Here is a 15,117-nt window from a genome sequence, read left to right as displayed (position 1 = left end):
GTAGGTCCTGTGAGGCACCACGCACACGTCTGTTGTCTGTATTGACTTTGAGTTTAGAAAGTGGAATTTGTTTTGTCATTTTTTTTGCACCACATGAACTGGGTGTACATCTCTAGTGTCATCTGTGTGTGTGTGTGGTGTTGTACTGAGGGGAGCTCGCTCTCTCTCTCTCTCTCTCTCTCTGGGGTTTTGGTGGAGAGTGAGAAGTTTTTTTGGCGCTTCTACCTGCTGCTGCAAGCTAGACCGAGGGTATAGAAGGCCTGTTGGACTTCTCAGTCAGGAAGGGCCACTGGTCTGAGGACTGAAGCTCAGCATCCTGTCCCCTCCGGGTTCCTGATGCTCCCACCAGCTATTTACTGTAGAAATGCCAATATCTTTTTTTGTGTTTATTTCTTTGAGATTTAAATCCTGTGTTAAAAAAATAGTTTAAGATGATTTTAGAAATTAATTAAAAATGCTTTTTTTCATATCTGCAGTTTCCAGTGTTGATATTGAAATGACTTCATTTAACACACATCCTACTCACCTTTTTTTTTTTTTCTTTTTTTTATATAAAGGCTTTGGTGTTAAAAAACAAACTTATCAGGACAAGAGTTGTACAAGCTGCATTTCAGGTTTCAAGTGCTAAAGAACAGTGCAGAGATTATATTTGACAGCTCCATGTGAGTTAACGTCTAGTAAAGCTACATTCACACATACATCAGGTATTGCTTGCATTCGTATCACATCTTCCTGACTGGATGTTGCATGGAAGACACCGAGCACATACCAGCAGGAGGTGTTGGGGACTTACGGCATGTTTGGTATGGCACCACAGAGGTATGCAGGCGTAGATAAAAATTTGACAATTGAAAATTGCATTTGGGGATTATTGCTCCAAGCAGAAATCTAGTGACAAAGCGGCAGCTTGTCAGTTTAGTAATATTTAATTAGGTATACAAAAATGAAGGTTCGTTTTAGCATTTCTAGATGCTGATATTTGTTCAATTTTCATACAAGGTCTGAGTTTTATGATGTACATGTTTAATCTATAGAAGAATTTAAGTTGAATGACTTTAGTCAAATAAGCTACTGTTTTGGATGTACACCTAATATTTTCTGATATGTTGTTGACAAGCCGCTGGACATGAGATACTGCTTGAGAGACAAAAATGGACAATTGAAATAAGTGTTACAGAATTAAGTACATGTATAAAAGAAACCGCACATACAATAAATATATAAAAACAATATAGATAGAATAAATCTCAACATGGCATATTAGACAGTGTTTTCTCTTGTGGTGCATTTGATAACATGTCATCTTGGTGCCATAAACAGGTTAGGGTTAGGCCTAGATCTTTAAAAACATTACAGTACGTAGAGCAGAGCAGATATTGTTAGGATCAAGCAACTATGTTTGCCAAAACACTTTCTCAGGAATAAAGAGGAAAAGTGAAGAGGAAATGGTATTACAGCAGCTAGAATTAGATTTACTCTTAAACAAAGATTTTATCAGACATGTATAGAAGAATGCAAATGAGCTTCCTACATGACAATATGACCAACTGTTACCTTTTACCGAAGTCTGCTGACATCTCATGGTAGTGTTTCTTGTAGATGAATACATGTGTAATGTTGAGGGGAGTCTTGGAAGCCTGAACGTTATTAATTATTGTCTGCTTCTGTGAGACTATTTTATTGATCATGCAGTACATTAAGCCTGATTGTATCTGGGTCATTTTTCTACCTGGTGCACAGTAAATGCAGTGGGACTGCAAACTGGGTGGGGACTTTGTTCTACTTTGGTCTCACTATATTAAGATGATGCCAGGCTGCTACTCAACTTATCAGCTTATGATCTAGGTGATGCAGTCAACAGGTATTCACAAACACAAAGTACTATTGTTCTTTGCGACAAAGCTCTGGAGTCAATACAGACCCCTGTCTAGTTGTTTACAAGGAAATGTGAAACTGAATCCAATCCCGCTGCGTCTAAATGATATAGTCTATCTCGGAGTATAGACTGTCTGTCTGATCCTCTTCACTTGAGTCCTCTCCTTCAAGGCACATGGACCCTCGTCTGTCACAAAGCAGAGCCCCACAGTGTGGTGGGTAAAAAGTCGGTAAGTAACATGCATGTAAAACTTTAATATTTAGTTTTTATTGTGCTGTTAAATTTACTGCACTCACCCCAGGTGCTTGCATTGGAGATCTCCTGCACAGGGGCAATGTTTCCTGGGTCCTTTGTCCTGAACGTCCCATGACAACAGCTCCAACAGGTGGTTGGAGGCACCAAAACAGCGCTCACGCTCAATGGGCTTGGCCGAGCAGACAGGGAAGAGCAGGGCTGAACACACAAAGAAAACACACAGGCACATTTTGCAAGAGAATGTTAAGAAACACTAAGCAGCACATTCTGAACTGTGTGTTGTACTCTACCTTTGTGGAGAAGACAGCAGAGGTCCGGGCTGCAGTCAGTCTGATATTGACAAGTGCTGCCGGCCTCTCCTTTGGCTGCGTTCAGACTGCACTGTCCCCACACACACAGCTGCTCACCACAGCACTCCGTATCCTTAGTGCAGGACTGAAAGAATAAGAAAAAATACTTTTAATGTTTCTAACATTTAGTTTTAAACATGTCAGCACACAGCCAAACCTTTCAGGAGATATCTTACATCTAATGCAACAACAACAAAAGTAACATATGGGTTGCTTGAAGGTCACAAAAATGAGATCACAGCATGCACCTTCAGTTTAAAAAGGCTGAAACTCACCGGAGCATTAATTACATTCGTTATTCTCTAAGCATTACGTTTGCTTTTTTTTTTGTTGGTTAAATATAAATGAGATCAGCAGGTCAACTGGTCTCTAATAGCAGTGAGTTCATTCACACCCACTGTTTGCCGTTTGGCTCACGGTGCTTATTACCATGCAGAGTTTTCCTGCCCAGCGCCTTTGACGAGTCACAGATCCTGTCCTCTGTGTATTTATTATACATGTACACTGTACCCTAGTGTGGCAGACTGCCAGTATATTAATCCCTTTGCTTTTTATTCTGCTAAACAGAGACTAGTTCATCCAGTGAAGACAGAATTAATGGAGAATGGACATTTATGGAGTCTTAAAAAAAACAATGGGTGACTCTCTAGTGCAATGTATTTTTAAGCCAAGGACCCTTAAACTGAAATAGAGATGAAGCAGAGACCCTCTACTACAGATATTGTATGAAATTAAGTTGCATATTAATCTGGGCCTACGATAACATGTAGGGTGGCCAAAAGCTTTTATAGAGAATTCTAAGGGATTAAATGACCCTAATAATTGTTGGCATGATTTAATAAATTATGTTTTTATGTTACACATACATGTGGCACAGTAACCTGTAGGATTAACTGTATCTGTGGATGGACTTATGAACGTAACTACCTTACCAATAGGCCAGTAAGCAGTGGGGATTTATATTGGCTTGAAATAAGCTGAGATCATGTTAAGACATTTACATTTTTGAAAAGAATTAACATTAATTTGGAGGCCCCCTTCATTGACTCTAAGGACCCCCTGTTGAAAATCCCTGCTTTAGAGAAAACTCAGATTACTAACATTAGTTTTGTTTTGGACATTCCCTGAGAGAGAGAGAGAGAGAGAGAGAGAGAGAGAGAGAGAGAGAGAGAGAGAGAGAGAGAGAGAGAGAGAGAGAGAGAGAGAGAGAGAGAGAGAGCGAGAGAGACAGATAAAGCAACGGGATATATGAGCTCCTATTTAACCTTGACACGTGCTGTTCTTTCATGCGAAGCTAAGTGGACACACTGCAATGCAGACAAAAAGATACCCCAGCTGGCCGGAAGAGTGTGTGTGTGTGTGTGTGTGTGTGTGTGTGTGCGTGCGTGTGTGACAGCGCATTAAAGTAAACTGACCCAAATAGCGCAAGCGGTCACTTATATCAACATACCATATCGATTGCTTTGCAAGGCAGACACTTTGAGTTGTGCTTGTCATGAAGGCAATACCTGCCCTTCCCACAGTCCTCTTCAGCAATGCACCCCTAAAGAGAGAGAAAGGGTTACATCTGACTACAAGGTTTGGTGAAATAACTTTGGCATTAGGATGGCATGCATTGTTTATGTTCTAAAGATCATATGTGCGTTCCTGATGGCCTACTTACATTTAGAAACAATGTGTTTTTTTGTGAAATATGCCAAGCAAATGTTAATATATCAGTCTTAGAAACTATGAATTAAATAAACATTTGCGTCAAAGTTGATTCTCCAATGTGCAAATCCTGAAAGTATATTTATCAACAGTTTTGAACAGTCATCATTTTGAATTGACAGGTCAGCTGCACATCAGCATTTCATTGAACTTTGAAATTCTTACTAATAGTGAATAATGATTAGAGCTGAATAAAGACATGAAAGCACATCCTACACACACTTCATTCATTCATTTGCAGACATTATGCCAAGTCAGCGGCTGTGATGGTGATGCCAGACATGCAATCTTTTTCATGCTGTTTCATGTTGAAAAATTTAAACTGAGCAGTCAAAGGTCTTATGAAAATATGAAAAGGCAAACTTTCTTTCTGAGCTGCATCAAATACTGTAGGTAAACAGGTTAACTTACATAATCAATATTGTTCTCCAGGTCACTGGACTGGACGGCTGTGGTAATGTTGTTTGTCTCCTGAGTAAAAGTGGGACATCTGTTAAATTTAATTCACAAACACAAAAACAACACTTTCTCCCTTGTGTCTAACGTTTACAGGCTTACCTGTTCTGCTGAGGTGTGGACAGATTCGTTTTCAGTCACTTTATCAGAAGCAGTCTCATTTGGATGACGACTTGCAGGAAGGTTATTAGGGTGAGGGCTGAGATTTACACTCTCGTTGTTCCTCTAGAAGAAATGGAGAGATCACCAGAGACTGGATTTTAGGTTTAAAAAAATAGGCATTTTAAGTCATTCCCATGTTCTAGCTCCTTCCACTGCTGCCTCTGCCTTTGCGCTGTGTACACTGTAGTGCTTTAATTTGAATCCTTATAAAATATCCTCATAACATCAACAATTAACACATACCAACGGCTGTGTTCTGAAGTGAGTGAAATAATGCTATGTAGCCTAATGAGTAAAGCTGACTGAGACGTGCGACTCTGCATACTTTATGAAACGCATCGGGCTTTTGCTCCGGATCCTCTGGCAGTTGCTCCACTTTCACAAACATGCGATCCAGCTCCGTTTGTCCCTGGGAGGAATTATCCTCCAGGATGTGACTGATGCCTAGATCCACTATCTCAGGGAGGATCCCATTGCAGACTACCGTGAGAGCCAAAACTAGCAGGGCGACTCGCATCATGCTGCTGCTGCTGCTGCAACTCCCGACAAGGGTGTGGCAGTGATGCTGAGACACACAAACAGCGAAACTATCACAGCTGATATAGGCTACTGTAGATCTCCGTCACTGAGGGGCAGTGTTGGGCAAGTTAGGCTACTTCCAAAATGTAGACTACTTTATACATTACTTTATATATTATATTAACTCTCTGTATTGCATTCTTTACACTAGGCTAATTCTGCGTTACCTTTGAGGTAGGCTACTTTCACCGAAATAACCGCGGAAGGGAGGGAGGGAACGTTCCCCTAAACGTTAGTTTTTGGTTTTGCTCGAATTCAACCTTTAGAGAACCCTAAACTAACGTTCCCTAAACGTTCTTTTTTAGTGGGCTCTAGGCTATGTCTTGGCAGGTATAGGCTCAAGAGACAGACGCTAAACAGAGCGTTTCAGACTTAGAGCAAATACGTGTTTAGGCCATACAGTCTAACTGTTCAGGCAGACAGTAGGCTATGAAAAAAAAGAATTTGTTTTTGAACATTAAATCATAGAAATATTTTCTAGTAGAAACCCAAGATAGCCAACAAAATGAACCTGGAAATGAACATATGGAACCTTAAAAAATGATCTAAAAACTGGGACAAATTATTAACGACAATGGGCTTGGCCACTTTAGGTAGCCTTCAAACAAATAGGCCTACGGTTAATTAGGTGAACTATGAACCAGACTTCCTGTGCCAGTTGTTCTGGCTATAGAAGGACCACAAGATGGCGGCATTTGCATAAAATATTGGGCCACGGACTCAAGTTTGTGTGCACACGTTTTCAGTGTATAGTGTTTTTTTCCCCATAGACTGTAGTTTTGTCCATGTGCAGTCTAGACTACAGTTTCTGATGACAAGTTGTGAAATGTAGCTAGATGTGCTGACTGACTGTGTTCAAGGGACCTATGGCGTCCAGGTGGTCGGTAGGCCTAGTGCTACGTGCTTCTCTGCAAAATGAGAAACTATAGGCTATAGGTTACCTGAAAAGTCTGTGTAGTGACCGAGTGTAGGCCTATCAGAATTAAGAGTCACTATACTTGCTGTATTTTTGAGCTAGGCTACATATAATCTTGAAATTTCCGTTTAAGCTTACGTTTTTATCTAATTTGAATTAACGTGCATTTTTCAGCCCACTCCACCCATAAATCTGCTGTGTAGTGATTTATTCCTGTGGGGGCGAACTTGCTGGCTGTTAACAGAAGGTGTTCGTTAGAGTGAACTTTTGTTTAGCATGAAAAAGTCTGGAACCTCTGGATGTAACAGCAGCAACAGTAGCTACCTAGCTACTGCTCAGGGATGTGTCGATTTTGCAGCCCCGCCCTCAAGCACTGGAATCAGCTTCAGAGAAACTGCTGCCTGTCAAACTGACTGAGGACCGACAAACTTTCTCCCCCCCCCCCCCCCCCCCCCCCCCCCCCCCCCAACAGTCCAGGACCGCGTTTGACCGAAGAAGACACTGGAAGGAAGAAGAGTTTGGACTGGGTTGAAATATGAAGTAAGTTCTTTGGTTTTACTCCTTGTAGTTAGTATTGTGTCTGAACCTGATTAAGTGGATTGTGTAAGGCTATGACAGAAATGCTGTTTTCGTTTTTTTGAAAATACATCGTTAACCTGTAGCCTATTCCGCAATTTGACAAGGTTTGACATTAAAAATCAAATTTCTGAAGAGAAATTCTTGAAGGGGACACAAATATAACAGCCACAACCATAGAGGAGGAACGCCTTAACACTGTAGCATGGAGACTGTTCCATTCTATGTTCCTCAAGTGTTTTCTGATGATTCAGTGAAAAAGCTGACTAAATGTACCAAAATATTCTTTAAAACCATTTAATTTGTTTAAGTTGTTTACAATCTAGCCATAAAAATACATTTTAACATAATGACTAATTTGAAAAAGTGTCCCCATATAAAAGAAATACAATGCTTTTGTACACTTGTTAATGTAAATTAGTGAGCCACAGGTAAAGCTCCTGCTCACCCTGACAGCCATACCTCCAAAAATATGAACCAAGCTCAACGCACTTACCTGAGACTCTACACCTGACTGTCGCTGGTCTCCCTGTTCCGCAGTTCGTTCTGTCTCTTTTGCCTTTGACATAGTGACGTTAGCATTACCATAAGCACCCATTCTTATAAAGATGTAGGACTACTGTACTTACTTGGCATTTTGGTCTACTGAAAAATGATCTTATGTCTGTTTTTCTTTTCTCTGTCAATATATCTGGGCAACAACAACACAAATCTTTAATGTCAGATGTCTACAAGTTAGGTTCACAAGTTCACCACGCCATTATATTATAATTCAAAAATGATCTTGCGTCCATCATGTAAATATTAGGTTTTGTCTGGGACAGAGGATATATATTTAACTCCAGCAAACCCACTGATTAGCCACTTAACAACATATTGAACAAAACACAACTGTAGATCTTAAATATTAACCCTAATATCAGTTCACATACATACAATCGCCGTGTTAACAAGCTGTTCAACAAGCTAGCTAATGTTACATCATATTTCCGCCTATGGTTACGTTTAAAAGTTATAGCAGGGGCGATTCTAAGACCAGACTTTTAGGGGGGCTCAGCCCCTAATGAAAATGTGACACGGATACATTGCTTTGCAAAAGTGTTAAAAAAAAACTGCTAAATCAGGCATTTCATTAGCCAATGATCTGAACAACGTTGTTCAACAAGTTGAACAACGTCGGCTAACGTTTTTCGAAAGTACAATGGAACTAACCCTAACACTTTATAAGTCACAGTAATAACGGCCAGTTTGACAAAATGTTGTAACATTCAGCAAGTTTATGTAATTTTTTTTGCCTGTTATGTTTAATTTATTGGGCAATAAAGAGAGATTTTTGTTAATAAAATGATTTTCTGAACATCAATGACATTCAAAACGGTGATAACTGAAACAGTAGGGCTGAGACAGAAAAATGGGATTCAGCCTAAACTTCACAACAGCACTCCTGCACTCCCTCTGACAGATTAGATAGAGACTCAGCCAAAGGCTCGAGTCTGGTACAACCATCTCCGATTGGCCAACACTGTGTTTCTGTAAACTCTTTCCTTGACTGCGTTAGAGGTGCATAGCATTGACGTCAGCGACACAGGATATTAAACCTGTTTCAAGCCCTTTGAACCTGCTTGAGTCCCCCCTAAAAATGGTCTGATATTGCCATTGAGTTATGGCACAGGGAATGTATAAAGAGGCTCTTATCAAAGCAGCCCAGGTTCAATGTATGAACTTACACGGGCCACTGCACTAGTATCAATTGGTTGATGGTGAGATAATCACTCCCTCCAGGATTTCACAGCCTTTTTTTGAGATTGTTGTGGCCCAAAATGCCTGATGTTGCGGGAGCTTTTGTAAAAAGATTGCGATAAAAGTTGGGATGTCTTTTGTATGTTTTGTCTTTTGTATGACAGTAAAAGTTTTTAGCAATTTTTGTTGTTGAGGAGAATAAAACTAATCTAGGTTGAGTTTTCCTAGTAACATTACCAAAAAGGCTCAGAATGCTTCAAATCTTAGTATAATATGAAAATAGCTGTTGGATTTAAGAATAAAATAATAATTTATTGAATAAATCAAATTTGAACATATGTGTCAGTTGCTAGTTGATCTTTACGTTGTTAATTTCCTAATCTGGCGTGGGACTGGCGTTGCATAACGAGCATAGCTGTCCTCAATTTAGGTCAATGTGTGTTTGTGTGTGTGTGTGTGTGTGTGTGTGTGCACATGCGTCAGTCACGGGGGGGGGGGGGAACTCAGCAGCCCCACCCACTGCAGAACCGACGGGATTGAAACAGCAGCCGCTTTCAGCGATTTAAGAGTGAAAAAAAGGTTACAGCGAACTTTGACGTTGGCGGGACGGTTTGAAATGTTTTGTACAGCCTTTTGTTGTATGTTTTGTTGGTAAATTTGAGATGTTCAAGTCACACACGTCTCGTCTTCATATCAGAAACAAGGAAATGAATTTGGCGACGTATGTGTGACGTTAACCCTTCTCACTCCTCTCTCAGTCACATGCTGATGCAACGTCTGGCACGTGGGACTGCACCGGGATTGGATAAAGTCACGGGAGACTTTGGTTATTGGTCAAATTTGTGTAAAAGTTACAGTGATTGATCAAAATTGCACGTTGCACCAAAGTCACAGTGATTGGTAGAATTTGCGTGAATTGGCGCGATTGCAACATCACGAAATCCTGGAGGGACTGGATAATGCTGTTTTGTCGTGCTGCTATTTGGCTGTAAGCACTTGTGGGTTTGGAGTTTCATTAACACGTGTTAAATCTTGTGTTTTATTGATCACACTGATTAAATGCTGTCTAAGGGGAGTCAAACATCTTGGTTGGTCTCTGGCTGCTTCCTGATAACAGAAATGTTATCTCCATTTGCGCAACCTGCATTTTTTTTTATGCTGATGTCTATGCTATAAATCACTTTTGAGCAACTGTGTGCTGTTATACAAACATGCCTCTAGGCCAAACCCGTTTAAAACACTCTATACATTCCGACAAAGCAAAAAGATTAGAAACCGGGACATCCAGGTTTCAATAATCACTCACCCCTGCTTGGATATTTTCTAGTAATCCCACCATTAACTAAAAGCTGTCCTGTCAGAACAAGTTATTGAACTTGGCCCGGTGTTTTAATTCTTTTCCGCCGGTTTGCTTAAGACTGACTTCACCTGTTAAACAGCTTCCAGACTGTAAATAGCCTCAGCCCGTATTTGGGGTTGTAATGATACAAACTGCTTAGTGATTAAAGGAGTGGTGTTGACGGGCTGCACTGTCCGTTTACTGAATGAAGCTCAGTGAGTGACAGATACTGCTACTGCTAATGTTGGGTAGTGTGTTTAGTGTGTAGCTGAAGATTTGAAACACCAAATTCGTGATGAAGCAGGAAACAACTGAAATTTGGACTCAATGAGGGGAAAAAAGCGTATCTCTCTTCCACATTTCAACACTGCATGAGCACCCAGTCTATGACTCGTGTCTTGCATGATGATGAATGTTTGTTAAGCAACTTTTTTAAGAAGGGTCAGAAGAGTCATACCGTACAAGCAGTGGTGGTTCTTCCCACTGCTGTGTAAGCAATCATTTCCTGTGTACTTTACAACTGTGGGATTCAAACTTTATTTCAGAGTGACTCTACCAGCCAACGTGCTAACACATAAACAGTGTTCATACATTTAATATCTGGCCCAGATACTGATGGTCCATGTGATTTATGCTCCTTGTGATTAACCACCTCTTTTTGATTCAACAGCAACCACATTATTCTCATATTGCTAGAATTTCCCTTTTAGTAAGCCTTTTTATTTTAAGTCATTTATGTTCTATGATATAACTATGAAAAGACACTGTAAGTGATGTAGTCTTTTGGCGAATACTTTATCAAGCAGTCTTGTGCTTTTTACCAAATAGCTGCAAGGCTCATGCTCAAAACATGCTCAATGATTACAGGTTTAGCTCTGAATCATGTTCTCCTCCTTTCAACAAATAGTTGCCTTAGAACCGAGTGAACACAAAAACATCTCGAGATCACAAGGCTGTGTTAGCGCTGTATGAACAAATGTAACCAATGTAATGGACTTCACTGTCACACAGTGAGAAACCGGTGTAGCAAACTACTTCTGTTGACATTACATACAAACTTCCACATTTTTCAAACTGTCCTTTGACTGTTGGCAAAATGTCTAAAAAAAGCTCTTAGCATGGTACGCTTCAACACTGCTGCAGTAGCTCACAACTGCAAATTCTTGTTCCTGCCTTTCATTTTTAGTTTGTAATTACCAGCTTTACTGGAGTTTAACTTAACAGCAGTGTGTGGAGATAAAAACAAGCATTACAGAAAGCTGCCCTGGTCCCTCCAACCACACAGCCAAATGAGGCCTAAATTATGATGATGCTTATGGAAAATAAAAAAAATGATGTTAACTATCTTGTCTTTTACATATCTTGACTGTGGGTCCAGTGAGATTGATGTAAGATTGGTAGTTTGTTTGCTACTGTGTGACTTTGGTGAATTTGAACTAACCCATTAAAACAACAAAGTCGCACAACAACATAAACTTACTAACTGATCAAGGCAGCACTAGACAGGCAACTCCCAGTGGTGTAAAAAAGACAGTTTTTCTCAAAGGACTCTGGTGGCTTTGAAGAGAGCATAAATAACATCGGAAAGGGCTGTCTGACGTCAAGGTAAAGGCGTGAAAATATTTTGAATATTGCGTGCACTTACACATTTAAAGCATAGACTTAAACTGACCTCATATAACCCCGTGGTTCACGCAGCCCATGAAGTAACTGTGAGTGGAAGCTTGTGCTCATTATTGCCAGGGAGGTGTTGTAAACTTTCTCCTTCCTCTCTGCAATATGTTTCCTTCATTGTTCCACAGCATAAAAAAACGAACACGTGTGTCCAGGCATCAGCCACACAAAAGAGATAGGAACTTTCAGAGATAGGTGGGGCATGTTGTTCCTTGTTGCCTGCTAGTCTGAAAATGTAACCTAACGTAGGATCCATCACAGATATGAGCACAGAAATCCTCTCACAACAGGCTCCCGTGGGATTCATGAAATGTTTATATCACACCAGAGTGTAAGAATGGTCGTACGTTGATAAATGCAGCGTCTGGAAACGATCGTAATTTAAATATCACAGCCCAATATATTCTCGGTTTTGAGGCCTCGCCACTACTATTTACGACATGGTGAGACGTAATCCAGCTAAGAAGCGTCACTTTTCAGAGGTGGAGATTGGAGGCTGTAGGAAGAATGCAGAATAGAAAGGGATCACTGATGCGGTCAGCCGTGTTGCCGTATTAAATCAGACTCCAGCTGAAGTTTATTTAATTTATACATCTTTGACAGCCAATGTATGCCATACTCCTAATAGTAATATACAGGCTTATATTACAGTCTCTTGGGTCTACATGTAGGTGTACCTATATTTAAATAAACACACTGTAGCAGAGTTTATTCAGTGTTTATGTTGTTTTACACATGTTTTCTTCATAAGACAAGCAACCGTAAGCTGGGAGGGAGAGCGCGTGTCCTCCGCGCACCGTGCTCACCACCACGCCGACCCTGTCTTCTGACAGCAGAGGGGCTGGAAAAATGGAAAAAAAAGGTCTACCTAGATATATAGATATAGACATGGGGAACTTTCCATAAGATCATCTCTCAGTACAAATCAAACCAGCTATTAAGCTAACTGAAATAACACCATGCCTATCTCTATGTATGGTGAAGGGTATGTGATGATGTGGGACTATTTTAATTCCGAAGGCCAAGGGAACTTTATCAGGACGCATAGTATCTTGGATCCATGAAATAACTGGCCTTTAAAAAATAAAAATGTGTCTGACTCTATGGAAATTTAACCTAGGCGTGTGTATGCTTATGCCCACTGTATTTTAGGGAAGAATTTTTATTTATTTACAATACACTATTAATTCACAACGAAAATTGGTGTCCTCAAAAGGTTGGATTTTCTTACATTTTTTTAATTAAGGCCTTTTTTTTTTTATTCCTCTTTTTTTAATCAACTTTAGCATGGGTGTGTAAACGTATGCAAGCCACTGTAACACACCTGAAGATGAAGCTCTTTATGCCATCAAAAGAGACCCAAGGAGAATTTGCTGTGGTAAAGTCCCGCCAGGATATCATTAACCTGTTCCATCTGGTCAGTGACAGGAGCACACTGAAAAGAGTTTCATACGTATCATAGTCGAGACAAAATGGTCCAGGGTGCTCAGGAAGTTCAGCCAGATGATTGACGGTACTCTTTGGGGTTGAGATTTCAATTTAGTATAGAAAAAAGTAAAAAAAAAAAGATTTAAAAGCCTTGATTTTACCGGTTTTTATAATCAAAAATGTAAAAGACACAGGGAGTACACTCGTAGCAGCACAGACAGCCGTCTTCAGGGTGTGTGATATCTTAGTCATGCTTTAAAAACACAAAGGCAGCTCTCTTCCGAGCTTTGACATGTACAGGAAACCAAACACACTCCCCAGGAAGAGTTTGGATGGTAGGCGTCTGAGGGATTCTCACGCACTCGTCGTAGCACTCAGAGCTCTTTAAAATGTAAAATAAGGCATCGTATCTTTTTTCTTAGGCTACATCCACACTACTACATTTTCATTTTTTTAGTGTATCACCAGGATCCAGTTTCACTACCAAAACACTACCAGGCTCTGCTACAGTTTAACACTGGTAAACCCTGAACACTTTACTTTTATTGATTTGAACTTTGAACATTTCTACGTAATCTAGTTCAAAGAGTGTCTTGTTTATAAGGTCCATGGGCCTGTTGATCTTTTCATGTCATGTGCTGTTTCTTTCTGCAACATGATGCTTGTCTATTCTGAGCCTGACTTTTGTTGGCTTTCAGAATCTGCTACTCCTGCCAGTTATTCCAGTAATACCGGCATCTAAACATACACCGTGCTCCCCTGTGATATGGATGAATGAAAGACGCCCACTGATCTTTGACCCATAGTGCCCGTCCGTTTGCAGCTTATCTCTGCCTTGTGGTTTATATTTACTACATTTTTTGACGCTTAGGAGGATCCATGTTCACTAGTGAGTCTTTTTTTTTTGTTGCCATATCTCTTCATTTCCAAACATTGGACGCACTCTGTAAATTATAACAGATTCAGTAGACTCATTATTTGTAAGAGATGAGAATGGATAGTTAGGGTCAAAATAATTGTTCAAGTGAATTGTTTGTGTCAGTAGCTGGGAAGGCATTAGTCTGTGTTCAGTGTGTCCAGATAAATCATTCTCTAAAGGAGCCATGTGGCAAACACACCGTGTGGGCCAGACGGGACTGCAGACAGCAGCCCTGAAACTTCACAAGCCTGCTCCTGTTGATGAAGGTGTTTTTCTCTTAAGTTGACTGACATTTACAGTATTCTGCCAGGTATTCCACCTTGCTCGTGACAGATCTTCTTTTGTTTTGGCACTGGTGCCCGAACACGCAGCCAGATTTCAGAGAGCTGAGATAATACTGTGGCGCTCTGGGGCCTGTTGAAGGGCAGTCCACATGAGTGCATGTGTTTTCTGAGGCACACTGCCCGCTTATCAAGCCTACAGAGGGTTCCTTCCTGGTTTTCTTCAGTCCAGTCTGTAATTACTTTTGCTGGCAGGCTACACTACAGTATGTGCATTTCCCAGCACTTCCAATGTTTTCCTTGTGTTGTCAGCTTCCTTTTGTATTCTGATAGCCTGAAGCTATGTGCTCTGCAAAAACAGCTGAAGACATTGTGTCACTAGTTGAACACTTGGTTCACTGTCTTTACAGTTTTGTCATTGTCAGAGTCATACTATGTTGTGAATAGGACTGGGTATTGTAAGGAGCTGTGGAAAACTCATGGTCACTTTTGGGGTGGTCACATACTGTACATAGTAAATTATAATTTGGGGATAAGATTGTCAGCAAATTCAATGAAAGACAAAAAATAACCGTGAATTGATCTTACTAACAAGTAAAACCTGAGTAACTAATGCCTGAAATATTTTATTCCTCTGTGCCATGGACCTTCATTTTGTTAAAAAAAAAACAACACTGACTCTGAAGTTTGTTTTAGTCAATCTCTACACTTGGTGTACAAATTGACAAGGACACTATGTGAATTAATCTGCTGTGAAATATAGTCTCCAACAAATGTTTAACATAAATAGTATTTACTATTATAATTTATTTAATTAGTATATATTAGAATTTGGGATTTGTTGACGATATGCAAA

General features: G+C 40.2%; 2 protein-coding genes across 12 annotated transcripts in view; one reads left to right on the top strand and one right to left on the bottom strand.

The window, feature by feature from the left end:
- Nucleotides 1-950: 950 nt before the first annotated feature.
- Nucleotides 951-5,394, bottom strand: dkk3a (dickkopf WNT signaling pathway inhibitor 3a). Its single transcript, XM_034869005.1, has 7 exons — nucleotides 5,135-5,394; nucleotides 4,750-4,872; nucleotides 4,603-4,662; nucleotides 3,932-4,024; nucleotides 2,422-2,566; nucleotides 2,173-2,329; nucleotides 951-2,062 (listed from the first exon to the last, which is right to left on the bottom strand). The coding sequence occupies exons 1-7, from the start codon at nucleotides 5,327-5,329 to the stop codon at nucleotides 1,975-1,977; spliced, it is 861 nt and encodes a 286-aa protein (XP_034724896.1). The 5' UTR covers nucleotides 5,330-5,394; the 3' UTR covers nucleotides 951-1,974.
- A 1,364-nt stretch (nucleotides 5,395-6,758) lies between these two features.
- Nucleotides 6,759-15,117, top strand: part of mical2a (microtubule associated monooxygenase, calponin and LIM domain containing 2a) — a 40,820-nt gene continuing 32,461 nt past the window's right edge. For all 11 annotated transcript variants that reach the window (XR_004656559.1, XR_004656558.1, XR_004656557.1 and 8 more), the window contains exon 1: nucleotides 6,759-6,844. The gene's annotated coding sequence lies outside the window, so the exon portion shown is untranslated. The remainder of the gene's footprint in view (nucleotides 6,845-15,117) is intronic.

The sequence above is a fragment of the Etheostoma cragini genome, chromosome 1, assembly GCF_013103735.1.
Source record: "Etheostoma cragini isolate CJK2018 chromosome 1, CSU_Ecrag_1.0, whole genome shotgun sequence".
NCBI classification, from domain to species: Eukaryota; Metazoa; Chordata; class Actinopteri; order Perciformes; family Percidae; genus Etheostoma; species Etheostoma cragini.
The sequence above is the reverse complement of the archived record's forward strand: the minus strand, read 5'-3'. Positions and strand labels throughout refer to the sequence as shown.

Coding starts and splice junctions, on each gene's coding strand:
- dkk3a (XM_034869005.1), bottom strand. CDS start 5,329: ATGATGCGAGTCGCCCTGCTAGTTTTGGCTCTCACGGTAGTCTGCAAT. Junction 4,025..4,602: donor TGGAGAACAATATTGATTAT/GTAAGTTAACCT, acceptor CTCTCTCTTTAG/GGGTGCATTGCTGAAGAGGA. Junction 2,063..2,172: donor CTCCAATGCAAGCACCTGGG/GTGAGTGCAGTA, acceptor GCTTTGTGACAG/ACGAGGGTCCATGTGCCTTG.